Source organism: Histoplasma capsulatum, genomic scaffold (genome assembly GCF_000149585.1).
Source record: "Histoplasma capsulatum NAm1 scaffold_6 genomic scaffold, whole genome shotgun sequence".
NCBI classification, from domain to species: domain Eukaryota; kingdom Fungi; phylum Ascomycota; class Eurotiomycetes; order Onygenales; family Ajellomycetaceae; genus Histoplasma; species Histoplasma mississippiense.
In genome coordinates, this window is record NW_001813977.1 from 1091547 (window position 1) to 1105097 (window position 13551).

Here is a 13551-nt window from a genome sequence, read left to right on the forward strand (position 1 = left end):
TGCAAATGGCACAGTATTGAATTCTTTGATTATAATGAAATTAAAAATTCATTTAAAAAATTGATATATATATTTCAATTTATCTGACAATTACATCATCACCGCATTCACGTCTGACTTTACAAATGATGAGATTGAATTTGAATGGATCAAGTAATTCAATAAAATGATAAAAAAGCATTAAATGAGCAGTCATCAATTGCTATTAATGAATAATCATGATTCTCATCTCACAGAAGAATTCATTCAATACTGTAATTTTTATAAAATTATTTTATTGAGATTTTCATCTTATACAAATCATATTCTACAACCTCTTGATGATGTATCTTTTCAGCAGTATAAGCATTATCATACAAAGACAATTAATGAGATTGTCTGTTATGAATATGAGCAGTATGATGATAAACAATTTCTTATTAACCTGAAGAGTATTCAATTGCAAGCATTCAAATCTGGCACTGTAAAAGCTGACTTTGCTGACCACAGAATGTATTTAGTTAATTATGATATAATTTTCAATTGATTGAAACCTCTTACCATTGATGATGCCCCGGATCTCAACATATACAATGGCAATGATAATGTGTAACGGGCGTATATCGATTAACGATCTAGCACTATTTTAAATACAGATTATGAATTGATTAAGAAAAGAAAGAGAAAAGAGATCAGAAGGAAAGATTGTATGAAAGAGAAGATCAGAGTGAAAGAATATCAGAAACTGCTCTGCAGTGAAGCACAGAGCAGAAGAATATTGAGGGTTATATGAAAAAATTGTTAAAACTATACAAATGCAGAGTGTGAGGAATTATATAAATACAGAATATGAGGAATTATATGAATGTGAAGTGTGAGGAACTACACAGATGCAGAGTATGAGGTAGAAGAGGTTGATTATATAAGTTAATCATTAATAAATGTTAACTCATCATATTATCCCCTTTTACTGAGGTGAGTGATAACTCATAGGCGTCGAAGGCAGCGGTGTCCTTCATGGCAGATGTGAGTTTCCAGGTCAGGCGATCATATCCTACTTATTTGACAAGGTATTCACAGTGATGGTGGTTGATTCTATCATCAAGAATCACTTCAATCTCTCATTCAAGTTTGTTATTTTTTTCTATGATGATAAATGGCTGTCAGTCAGAGATTCTTTGTGAGGGGAATGAATTCTCAGCCATGGGTTGGAGCAGGTTTGTATGAAAGACATTATGAATGTCAGACAGAGTGTTGAATTGATAATTGTATGTGCTCAGCATCTTCATCACAGTACATTTGATGTAGTGGTAATTTAGCATACATAAGAAATGATATGTTCTTATGTTCTTGAGATCTAGTCAGATCTTGTCTTTTACATAATATCAGATTGCAGAACTTATTCTGATATTCATTTAATTTTCATAATTTTACTGAATACTGATCATGAAAGCTTCTGCTCATTCACAAACTTTCTTAAATTTGCTCATGATGTTCTCTGCTGTTTGTATGGAATTGTGAGTGTATGTGATTTTTCAAAAATTCTCAGAGAAGTTCAAAACTTCTAAATTATATTTATATAGAAAAAAAAATGAGCTTATATCTATCATAACAAAATCTCAGCTGTTAATTGCAATCTCAACATGTGATAGCAGATAGCTTCAATTGTTTTATATATAATTGTAAAATTTATAAAGAATGTTCAATGTTCTTCATTATTTGTATCATTCTCTCTGTGGCTTCATCAATCTCTAAGTGATACATTGTTGACAATTTTCATTCAATTCTTAGCAGCTGACATATATGAGTTTAGAGTGCATTGATGAATTGACTGCTTTTATCTGATACAATGAATGAAAGCAGATTGTGTATATAATAAAATAGACTCTGAACAAAAACATCTGCAACTATTTCAGCATTCATCTTGTCACAAAGCTGCAGTATTACACCCTTGCTGAATTAGTTGACAATGACTAGAATGTTTATAAAACCTTCATTTTTGAGTAAAGAAACTGCAAAGTTGATTGCTATATCACATTAAATTTATTCAAAAATAGGCAAAGATTTCAACATTCTTTTTTATCATTTATACCATGCTGTTACTGAGTCACAGTGATTGCAAATGTGTACAAACTGATGTATATTCTTTGATATATCTGATCAGTAGAAGTTTTAAACTACAATGTTGTATATAATTTCACAGTTTGAATATTTAATCATTGATGAGTTATGAATCTTCTACATGATTCATATTTGTAAAGATTTTGAATCAGGGACTCATTGTTTATTTCAGAAGTGTAGACATTTATCATCATCAATTAAATATGCTGAAATGTTCATTCTTGAACATACATCTGTGAGGAATCAGAGTGTTTTGCTTTGTATAATTTCAGCAATCCGTTGTCAAAATTCATCAACTTCTGCTGCTTATCTTCATTGCTCTTTAAGTGAGGGGTCTTGTGCTTGAAACTGATTAATGTGTACATAAGATTTATCTGATTATGTGGGATTTTTTATGATTGTGGGGTTGATTAACCAATGCTCTCAGTGCTCTCAGTGTTTCCATTTATCATTCAGATTATTAGATGGTATACCTTATTCTTGATAAGACAGAGCATTTATAAAAATGTTTTTTACTTTTGATTGATAATAGATTGTGAATGAAAAACAGATAAGGAATAATGATCAATGCATATATCTTTCAGTGAGCTTACAAATGATTGTGAAGTATTCTAGATTTTTATGATCAGTGATGATTTCGAACTTCTCAATATTCATGAGTTTGAACTCTCATTCTTTGAAGCATGGTATGATTGCTAAAAGCTCCTTATCGTAAATTTTGTAGTTGCATTCAGTGAGTGATATTTTTTTCAAAATGAAGATACAGAGTTGCAGAACACTTTCATTATCATATTGCATTAATGATCTGCCTACTATATAATCTGAAACATCTGTTTCGAGAATCATATGCTTGTCTGAGTTGAATGATTACAGCATTGAAATGCTTGTGAACATGTGCTTCAGCTTCTTGAACACTGCATCCACTTCATTAATCCATTGAAATACAATATTCTTTTAAATCAAATCTGTTAATGATTGTATAATATTGGAGAAGTTCTTGATGAACCTTCAATAAAAGTTGGCAAATTCTAAAAAGCTTCTAGTCCCTTTTACTGAGACTGATATCTTTCAGTTGAGGATTGCTTTTATCTTCTTAGAATCCATGTATATACCTCTTTCAGCTTTGATGATAAATTCTAGATAGATTGTAGATTTGATTTTGAAATTGCATTTGTCAATGTCCACTTACAATTCTGCTTCTCATAGATGGTCACGCATCTGTTGTATGTGTTTACAATGCTCAGCAAGTGATTCATCAGTAAAAATCAGAATATCATTCATATATGTTGAAATAATCTCATCAAACAAGTCTTATAAAGCTCAGTTGATATATTTTTGAAATGTATTCAGAGCATTTGCTAATTCAAAGAGAGTCACTGCCTATTCATATAACTCATAATGCATATAAAAGGCAGTTAGTCATTCATCACCCTCATTGATTCTTATCTTGTTGAAGGCCGTGGAGATGTTAAGTTTCATGAATCATTTTACTTTTTCTATTTATTTGAGTGTTTCATTAATGAGCAGAAGAGGATATCAATTCTTTTATGTAATTTTGTTAAGTTCTCAATAGTCAACACAAAATCATAAGCCTTCTTCTGAATTTTTTATGAATAATACAGATGCTGCAGCGGGTGAATTGCTAACACAAATGAAGTCTTTATTTAATAGTTCATTGAATGTTTTTCATAAAATGAGAAGCTCATTGTGTGATATGCTGTAAAGAGAATTTCAGAGTGATTGTGAGTTTTTATCATTCTTCTTGATGAATTCAATTGTATAATTTATACCACATTCTCAGTGAGGGGGAGCTTTTCAGCTGCTTTCTCATTAAACACATCTATAAAGTTCTTATATGATTCAGAGAGTTCCTTGCAGAATTTTTTGAGATTTTTGAGTTTTAACTTTTCTAATATTTTCTTGATATCTGTCATGTTAGCAGCAAACACTTGGATGTTCTTCTTCTTGCACACTTGATGGGTTAGTAACTTGAATGTCTTTGTCAATACTTGAATGAAATTAGCAGTTCTATTGATATTCTTTTCATAGACACAGTCGCTTTCTGAGAAAACAAAGCAGTGATTGCATGTGTTCAATAAGGTTTCAAATTCTGTAAACCATAACAAACTGAGCATTAAATTGTACTTGAGGTTCTGTACTTCATATATGTAAACATTCTTTTTCTTATGCCCCTCTACATTGACATTAAATCTTATCATGTTGTAGGAGGTGGATTCTCTGAAGCTATTGAATTCACTGAGCTTATGCAGTTTAAAAAAGAGGATATGCTGAAGTTTATGCTTTTCAATCAATTGAATATTTATAAGAATGTAATGAAGGAAACCACTGTCTATCATTGCTCATATATTGATTGAGCTATTTACAATGACAGAGATCATAATTGTGTTCATTTGCATTTTCTGTTCAAACCTTCAGCTAGCTTCTTGTTTTTGAACTTTCATTTGTGTTTTAAAGTGAGAGCTCTTCTTTTCTCTGTTTCTGTTTATCTGTAGATATAATTGCATTCACATATGATGTAGGAGCTGAGACCATTGCATTGATGAACTGACTTGCAAAATGCCCCAGTTTGTTGCAACAGATGCAAACTCCTCAGATGATTCAGTCAATAACTTTTCATTTAAAGAGGTCAGATATTTTTGATCATTCTGTGCTTATATGAGAGGTTCAATTCATGACATCTATGGGGGCCGTTGATGCGGTTGTAGACATGAAGTTCTGCTTATAATTGTTATGTCTTCCTTGAACAGCATTGAAGCATGCGAGGTTGTTGTTGAGTTGGCATAAGTGGATGCAGTAGTTGTGGTAATGTGTGAGCATGAGATGCAAGATGCAGAGCTTGAGCAGTTCAAAGTTAATATACTGACTTAGAAGATTGATCTTGACAACATCATCTGTGGCGTACTTACGCCCCTACCCACCCCTCGCTGATTCCCAGAGCTTCCGCTCCACCCCTTCCTTCTTCCGCCCCTACTCAAGGCTTCTATCCTTCCTTTTATAACCCTGCGATCGCTCCTTCCGCAGGAATCAATCACTGTAAATAAACAAGCATGTATATATAGGGGCGTCCGCCCATCTTCATCTTTTAGAGAATCAGACGTGTATTATCCTACTGAGCTGCGTACGCTACATATTGGTAGCATGTCTACTTAAGAATCAAGTCCTCCTAGTCCTTTTAGCTTCCGCTCCGCCTTCGAGACGACGCAACACTGGTGATTGGTCCGGGTTGCGGACGACGAGGTTCAGTCAACTGGTGATCGGTCTGGTTGGCTTCCCTACTTTCTTTCGACGCTGCAGCTGGTGATTGGTCTGGCCTGTGGTCGTTCGACTATCCTACATTCTTTCGACGCCACAGCTGGTGATTGGTCTGGCTTGTAGTCTTTTATCTTCCGCTGCAGGACGCCATAGCACTGGTAATCGGTCTGGGTTGTGGCCACCGTTGCGGTAGACCCACCTTCTTTGCACCTTTCGTCACGCACTGTTACGACAATGGAACAGGACGGGCGAATCACTAGGGGCGGCTCCCGCCAGCCGCTCCATTCCACTGGGCCGGAGGAGTCCGCCGGTGGACCTGAACGAGCTACTCGCGAGTCCGCCCTTGGATCTGACGCTGGGCGTGCCTACTCGCAGGCGGCAGCGGAAAAACACGCTGTCATGATTGCGGAAGTCTGGCAGAACGCGGACGGACGGTACAATAGTGTCAAGAATCAAGTCACGCTGTACGATCGCGTCAAGGCAGAGGGCATTCTTATGTGCGTGTCCGCCAGGCGTTACAACGATGTTAAGGCGACCCTTAACTCGGCTCCCGTCGCGGAATGGAAGGATGCCATCGGTCATTGGCTACAGACCTTCCGCACGGAGGCCACAAAGCATACCAAAGAGAGGGGGTCCATAGCTCCAAGCTTCGACGATTCAACCGCCAGAGCCATGCCTCTCCTGACGAAGCGGCCGTATTAGACACGATCGAAGAACTCGAGCAGCTGGACTCCCAGCTGGCCCAGCGAGAGAGCGAGCTAGACGAACGCGAGCGCCACCTCAACCAACGACAAGAGCAGCTGGACGAGCGTGCCACCCTCGTCGATGAACGCGTCAGCAAGCTCCAGGACAATCTCCAACGTCTGGCAGACGGAAGGAACCGACTGACAGAAGCATGGGGCAACTTTCGCACCGAGGAAGCCGCGCTCGCCGCTCAGAGGCAAGAGCTACAGCGTGAGCGTCAACGAACGGAGCGTCCAACCCAAGTCGACAGAACGGACGCCGATTATGACGATCCTCTCGCCGAATCCGCACGACGGCTCGACGCCTTATTCGAGGAGGGTTTTGAGCCGCCTCCTAGGACCTTGCGGACATCAGCAATGCCACGAGGACCACGTGGTGCAGGGTTGGGTGCGCTCGGGGGCAGGATCCGCCGCTCAAATTTGACGAGAGATAGGTTCAATTTCGTCCGCGAGGCAGACACCCCACGCTTCACCTATGACGCGGACGGAAATCGAGTGCGCAGAGAGCAACCGCCCGCAGCACACTTGGGGGAGGAAACCCGCTCCGCCCGTGATACTGGCGATCTTCCATGGGACGGCAGACCCCGTTCGTCCTCATGGCAAAACGGTAGCGCAGGTCGCTACACTGAGGGTGACGACCGCCCAGCGCGACTAAGAGCTGGCGACGTTATGTTGTTTGACCCGGCAGAGACGGACGTAATGGCGTTCATCAGTCGCCTAGAGTTCATCGCCACTCAAGAGGGGGAAGATGCGGTGCTCCGCGTGTTTCCGCTGTGTTTGAAAGGTCAGGCGTTAGAGTGGCACAACGGCCTGTCTGCCGAAATGAGGAAGGATATGAGCGCTTCCCTCCTTGCCACGATTAGCGAGCTGGGGCGCGAGTTCCAGCTATCTGAGGGAGAAGCCTGGGCGAAAGCCCAAAGCCTGCGATTCTCCTTCGACAAGTCGGACGAGCTACCGCTGGCGCTATACATCTCGCGGAAAATTAACCTGCTGCGAGCCGCCTCAATCTCTGATTCCGCGATGGTGAAGAGACTCCTATGGGAAGGTTTGGAGTCTAACCTGTCCTTGATTACGCCCCTCATTCCCACCGAGCGCTTGGATGACTTCCGAAGGAGGATTAGGGACAATGAATCAGCCGCCCGACGCGCATGGGCCGATCGAAAGGCCCAATTCGCCGAATACATACGTAACTCCAGGCGCTTCGACCAAAATAACGACCGCCGTTCTTATCGCACCCCCTTGGCCAAGCAACAGACGGAAGCCATCAAACCGTCCGTGCCTGCCGCAGATCCTGGGGCAATTCCCCCAGTGGGCGCCCCCACGACGAGCAAGCTGCCGATTAGGCGTACAGAGGGAGGAAAGCCGCCAGCGCCCGCAGCAGGGTGCTACGTGTGCGGAGGCCCTCACTACGCCAACCGCTGTCCCCGGAAGGGGGAGGCCAACGATCGCCCAGCAAATCAAGTCGAATTGGAGGGTGCCGGGGAGGAAGACGACGACCTGCTGGATCTAGACCCCAGTCTAGATTCCGACAGTGAGTCGGAAAAATAAACAGCGAGGTGGGCGCTGAGGGGCCTGCCTCGTCCACGGACGCTCCCTCAGACGGTTATCCGAGCATATTTAACGCCGTCATATATGCTATTGCGGCACGCGATATCCCTACAAGCGATCAAGAATACGTTAGCGGACTGCAATATTTGCCCTACACCTTCCTTACCATTCCTGTAGTTACGCCTCGAGGCGATCTTTCAGTTTGCATCGATACAGGCGCGGGTATATCGCTTATCGATGCAGCGATAGCGAGCTTATTCTTTCCCCATTGTCAGCCTACTCCTATGCCACATAATCGGCGCGTGGGCATTCGAGGAGTCGGTTCAGATACAAACGAATCGAACCTATTCATAGCGACGGCTCTCACCTTAAAGGCGGACGACGGTTCTCTTTTCATCGTAAAGGGCGAATTCCACCTAGTGCGATACCTCGGATGCAATATGATTATAGCGAACGATATATTGTCATCAGCGAAGGCCACCATTGACGTCCACGGCGAGCGCATCATATTACATAGCAAATATTCCATGAGTGCCAAGGCCACTAGAGGCGCCATCCGCGCGGGTAAGAGCTCACAGCCGCCCCGAAGGCAGAAAAGGATCGCCATCTGCTCCGCGGATGCCAACGTCGTCAATGATCCAACCTCAGAATCGCCCCTGTTTCCTGCCTCGCATGCGGAATTATTCAACCTACAGCCTGTTCTATTGACGGATGCAGAAGACCATGACAATCCTCTTCAGATTCCCACGGCGGACACCCTCGCCGAGCGAGTTGAAGCAGACGTATCAGATCACTGGGCGGCAGGAGACCGCGCAGCAATCCAGCAAACCATCGACCGGCATCATAGACTATTTAGTCCCAGCCTGGGCCTATTTTCGGACGGGATAAAGATGCCACTACGATTCGTCAATGAGGACGACTTTTCCGGGCTAAAGCAACGGCCTTACCCTCTTTCGCGGAGAGACCGGGAGGTGGCGGATCAAATCTTGGACCCGCTCGTACAAAATGGGAGAATCGAGAGGGTCCCCCTTGGGGACAAGAACCCTATCGCTTCCCCTGCATTTGTGGTCTGGCACAAGGGAAAGCCGCGTGTAGTTGTGGACTTGCGGAAGGTCAACTTACGATTGCTCCCGAATGCATACCCCTTGCCGACGCAACAAGATGTGCTACAGTCGTTAGGAGGTTCCACAGTGTTCTCGTCAATGGATATCCGCCAAGGCTTTTTTCAACAACCCATAGAAGATGGCGACCGCTTTAAAACCACCTTCGTCACTCCGCACCGAGGTCTCGAGCGGTTTACCGTCGCTACAATGGGGTTGGCAACCTCGCCCGGGTTCTTTCAGCAACGTATGGAAGAAATCCTAGCGAAATTCTTATGGCGATTCGCGTTGGTCTATGTCGACGACATCATTATCTACTCGCGTTCGCTAGACGACCATCTCCATCACATGCAGGAAGTATTCTCAGCTCTCGAGGCGTCCGGGGTGACGATGTCTTTAGCCAAGTGTCATTTCGCCTACCCTTCTGTGCGTTTGCTAGGCCACCATGTCGGCCGACTGGGCATATCCACTCAGGAGGAGAAGGTAGCCGCTATTGCGAACCTAGCCTTCCCTATGACTCTCGGGGAGCTAGAAGGGGTCATCGGCCTCTTCAACTACTATCGCGATTTCGTGGATTTCTATGCAGATAAGGTAGAAGCGTTAGAAGCACTCAAGACCAGGATGCTGCGCAACGGCCCCCGAACAGGTCAGAAGAGAGCTTCGTACGCCGCGAAAACCAAGTTGACAGGATTCGAAGAATCACCGCAGTTCCAGACCCTACTCAAAGAAGCCCAACGTTCTTTTGAGGCAGTCAAACGAGCCTTGATGGACGCTCCCACAAGAGCATACCCTGATTTCAAGCGACCGTTCATCGTGTATGTGGATTCCAGCAAACAGCGCGGAATAGGAATCGCCCTACATCAGGTGGGCGCCGATGGAATCGAGAGGCCCATTCTATTTCTATCGCGGCGATTAAACTCAGCGGAGAGACGGTATTGGGCGACCGAATTGGAGTGCTTGGGGTTGATGTGGGCCCTGAAGAAGCTTCCTCAATACCTCGACGGCGAATTCTTTGTTGTGACCGATCACATCGCACTTATATCCGCCCTTCAATCGCCCGCGACAGGTCATCGGAGTAATCGGTTGGCGAATTGGGCTTTAACCCTTAGCACGTATCTTCCGCGCATGCAAATCCGCTATCGCAAAGGCGCTTCCCATGACAACGTTGATGCTCTATCCCGATTACGCAGTCTCGAGGACGATTCTGAAGAGATCCCCCGAGATGATCAAGACAAGCTACGCCAGGTGCTCGCCCAGCAGGCGGAAGGAACCACAGATGAGTTCGTCGCTGCTATATCCGACGTGGGCGTAGCCCTCTCGAACGATATCAAAGACCAATTGCGTAAGGACCTACCGGCTGATCCAGCCTTGGGGAAGGTCTATCGTAAGGTAGCGCGAGAGGGAAAATATCATTCGTTTACGCTTCACGACGGTCTCTTGTTTTTCACCAACGATCGCCTCTGCATCACGCAAACCCTAGCCGAAAGCCTTATTCGCTTGTGTCATGACGCAGCCGGACATCCAGGGCTTCATCGGACGGAAGACATTGTTCGCCGATCCTTCTTCTTGCCTCACGCTCGCAGACGAATCCTCGATCGCATTTCACGATGCCCGAATTGCCAGCTGTCTAAGCCACCCAACCACGCTCAGTGGGGCAAATCACACCCCATCTCGTCCCCGAAAGAGCCGTTCGAGGTCCTCTCGATAGATTTCATTACCGGACTGCCCGTAAGCGACAGCCGTGACACTATATTGACAGTCACGGACAAATTCTCCAAAGCCGTGATTCTAGTCGCAGGGCAAGAGAAGTGGGACGCGCCGCGGTGGGCGGAAGCGTTCTATAAGGAGGTGATCTGCCGCTGGCAGCCCCCGCTGGCGATTATCTCAGACAGGGACCCCAAATTCACGTCGCAATTTTGGAAGTGCGTTCTTCGGTTGATGGGAGTCAAGAGCTGGATGACGACCGCCTACAATCCTCGCTCAAACGGCCAAAGTGAACGAACCAATCTCACTGTCGAAGTCACCTTGCGAGCGCTTCTCATAGGCAAGTATGAAGCGGGCTGGAACGCCCTGCTCAACCAGGTGGAAAGAACGTTAAATTCGGTAGCTGCCCACCCGGCAGCGATCTCTCCTTTCGAGTTACTCACGGGCGTGAAACCAAGGTGGCTACCATTAAAGAACGAGGAAGCTCCGGCGGACGTAGCTGAGTTCATCGCCGCACGGGACGCAGTGCGGCGGGACGTCCTGGATTTGTACGCTCTCGCAAAAGCCAAGATGGCCGAGTCCTTCGACCGCTCCCACTCTCAGCCAATCATTCGGGTAGGCGACTTCGCGTTCCTGAACCTGGCCCGCAAAAACGAGAAAGGGTATGTCGTTCGAGGATCCTCCAAACTTTCGCCCCTGCGAATAGGCCCATTCAAGGTCGTCGAGAAGATCTCGGATGTCGCCTTCCGCCTACAGCTTCCCCCCAAATGGCGTATGCACCCCGTTATTTCCGTCATTCATTTGGAAAAGACGCTCTTACGTCCCGCAGACCTCGAACACCCGCCACCCGAACCAGTCATGGTAGATGGTCAGCCACAATTTGAGATCGAAAAGATCATCGGAAGACGCATGGAGAGCGGCGAGACCTACCTCCAGATCAAGTGGAAAGGATACGAAGACCCAACCTGGGAATCTCTCGACGTGATCGCAGAGGATACCCCGGACCTTGTCAAAGCCTTCATGGCCAAGAAGCCGCGCGGTCGACCGCGTAAAAAGTAAGAAGAATGCGAGAGAGAAAGGAGTGAGAAGGAGAAAGAAAATTCATTACCAACCTATTTTTAGCTACCCGATCGCGCGAAAGAAAACAAAAGAAAAGAAGGAAAGGAAGAAAAAGAAAGAATAAAGGAAAACACCCCCCTCGATCATACCCCACCTTCTTCCACCCAAGCAAACGACGCAAGCAGCAAGAAATCAAAAGCCTTCCGCCCCATTCCAGAGACAACAAAGGAAATACCCCCTTCCGCTTCAACCCCTTCACCAATCATCCTCGAGCTCATGTTGCAGCTTGGCCTCCTGCCTAGCAAGGCGTGCGTCCCAGAATGCAACGTCCGCCGACAACCCACCATCCATAAGGTCGCTGAAGCGTGCCCCGCTGGGCAGCTTGAAGAAACGGTTATTGGCGATGGTATCCCCCGCAGCTGAAACCACAGCGAATTCGCCAATCCGGTCTAATTCCTTCCGAGCGGCCTGGACAACGTCTAGATTATGCTTGTCAAGGTTAGGCGGCCGCCCCAACACCTTCAGATCTTGCGCCATACAGTCGATTGTACGGCCTCCAGAAGATAAAATAGACGACCGTCGCCCACCGCTCATCTTGGCCTCCTCAACCACCTCTGCCAGCTCTGGCTCGTCCGCCTCGTCCCCCGCTGCTGCCCCCCTAGGATCCTCTTCACCCCCTGCGTCCACTTCCACATCCGTATCTTCGTCTGAAAATCGACGCGTTTTCGAAGGCCACGACTTCTTCAGGTCTGCGAACGGATAAGGCGTTAGTATCGGACACCCATCGGCCCCGGGGAAAATGTATAAACCGAGGTTGGCGGGATCAAACAGTCCTAACTCACCCGCTGTGCGAAATGCCGGCTTTTCCGCTCCGTCGTCCGTCTCCTCGTCCGCCTCCTCCAGTTCCCCCTCTTCCTCACTCACATGAAGAAGGGCGTCACGCTCCTCCTGACTCAGCGACCGGAATAACTTCTCCAAGGCCTTTTTCGTGCCGCTCTGGCCAAGTCGTTCGCCCTGGCTGCCTGCTCCTCCCACCTTTGATGATCCAGATGTCTTTTTGGGACCCATCGTGTCGAAGTAAGTCGGCTCGTAAACGCGCGGTGGACTCTTTCTCAGGTTCTGCTAGGGTTCGCCCGAAATCTTTGCCCAACGCTTCGCTCAGCAGCCCTATGGCGGATGAATAATGATGTCGCTCTATCGCGTATTGCTGCGTTGACGTCGTTCGATACTGCAAGACAGGGAGGATGTGGGAAATAAGGAGGAAGAAGAAGGGGAAACGATCGCATTATATGCCTGCGGCTCCATTCACCCACATAACCCCCAGCCTTCCGCCAGAAGGCCCCCGCCACACAAAGAATCTCCCCCCCCTTTTTTTTCTTTCACCTACAAATCTTCCGCCTTCCATTCCTTCTGCTTGCTCTACGGTCTTTTGTCTTCAATCCCCTTGTTAATCCTTTCTATTCTCTCAACCTCCTTGCTGTCTTCCGCTGGTCTCTTTATCTTACACAAGGCCTTTCTCGCCCAGGGTATTCTTTCGCTTTCGACAACGAATCCAACCGCTACCCAACCTCTTTCCTTATGGCGTACCTAACCCTAACCCTAACCCAACCTCTTTCCTTATGACGTCCGCTTGGCATCCTATCGCCTTATTGTCCCAGCCCCTTGTTTACCTGCCCTTTTTTATATAAATGATATCGACCCATATTCAAAAAGGCCTAGCGTCCGCCTCTTACGCCCCCATCTTCCTCATTAGGTTTAGCACCCGCAGCGTTTCATATTTTCTACCACCTTCTTTCGACGTCATCCTCATTCTCCGCGACCGCTCCTTTTTCCGACAGGGGGACTGTGGCGTACTTACGCCCCTACCCACCCCTCGCTGATTCCCAGAGCTTCCGCTCCACCCCTTCCTTCTTCCGCCCCTACTCAAGGCTTCTATCCTTCCTTTTATAACCCTGCGATCGCTCCTTCCGCAGGAATCAATCACTGTAAATAAACAAGCATGTATATATAGGGGCGTCCGCCCG

At 46.2% G+C, this 13551-nt stretch overlaps 3 protein-coding genes across 3 annotated transcripts; 1 reads left to right on the plus strand and 2 right to left on the minus strand.

The window, feature by feature from the left end:
• Positions 1-435: 435 nt before the first annotated feature.
• On the minus strand, positions 436-998 carry HCAG_06662 (predicted protein; the record flags this gene model as incomplete). Its single annotated transcript, XM_001539007.1, has 4 exons — positions 436-479; positions 541-614; positions 824-861; positions 951-998. 4 exons carry the CDS (start codon positions 996-998, stop codon positions 436-438), a joined length of 204 nt encoding a protein of 67 aa, XP_001539057.1.
• A 4609-nt stretch (positions 999-5607) lies between these two features.
• Positions 5608-11527, plus strand: HCAG_06663 (predicted protein; the record flags this gene model as incomplete). The annotated part of the gene is made up of 4 exons (XM_001539008.1): positions 5608-5837; positions 5886-5950; positions 6076-7647; positions 7842-11527. The coding sequence occupies 4 exons, from the start codon at positions 5608-5610 to the stop codon at positions 11525-11527; spliced, it is 5553 nt and encodes a 1850-aa protein (XP_001539058.1).
• A 255-nt stretch (positions 11528-11782) lies between these two features.
• On the minus strand, positions 11783-12595 carry HCAG_06664 (predicted protein; the record flags this gene model as incomplete). Its single annotated transcript, XM_001539009.1, has 2 exons — positions 11783-12276; positions 12370-12595. 2 exons carry the CDS (start codon positions 12593-12595, stop codon positions 11783-11785), a joined length of 720 nt encoding a protein of 239 aa, XP_001539059.1.
• Between the last annotated feature and the right edge of the window lie 956 nt (positions 12596-13551).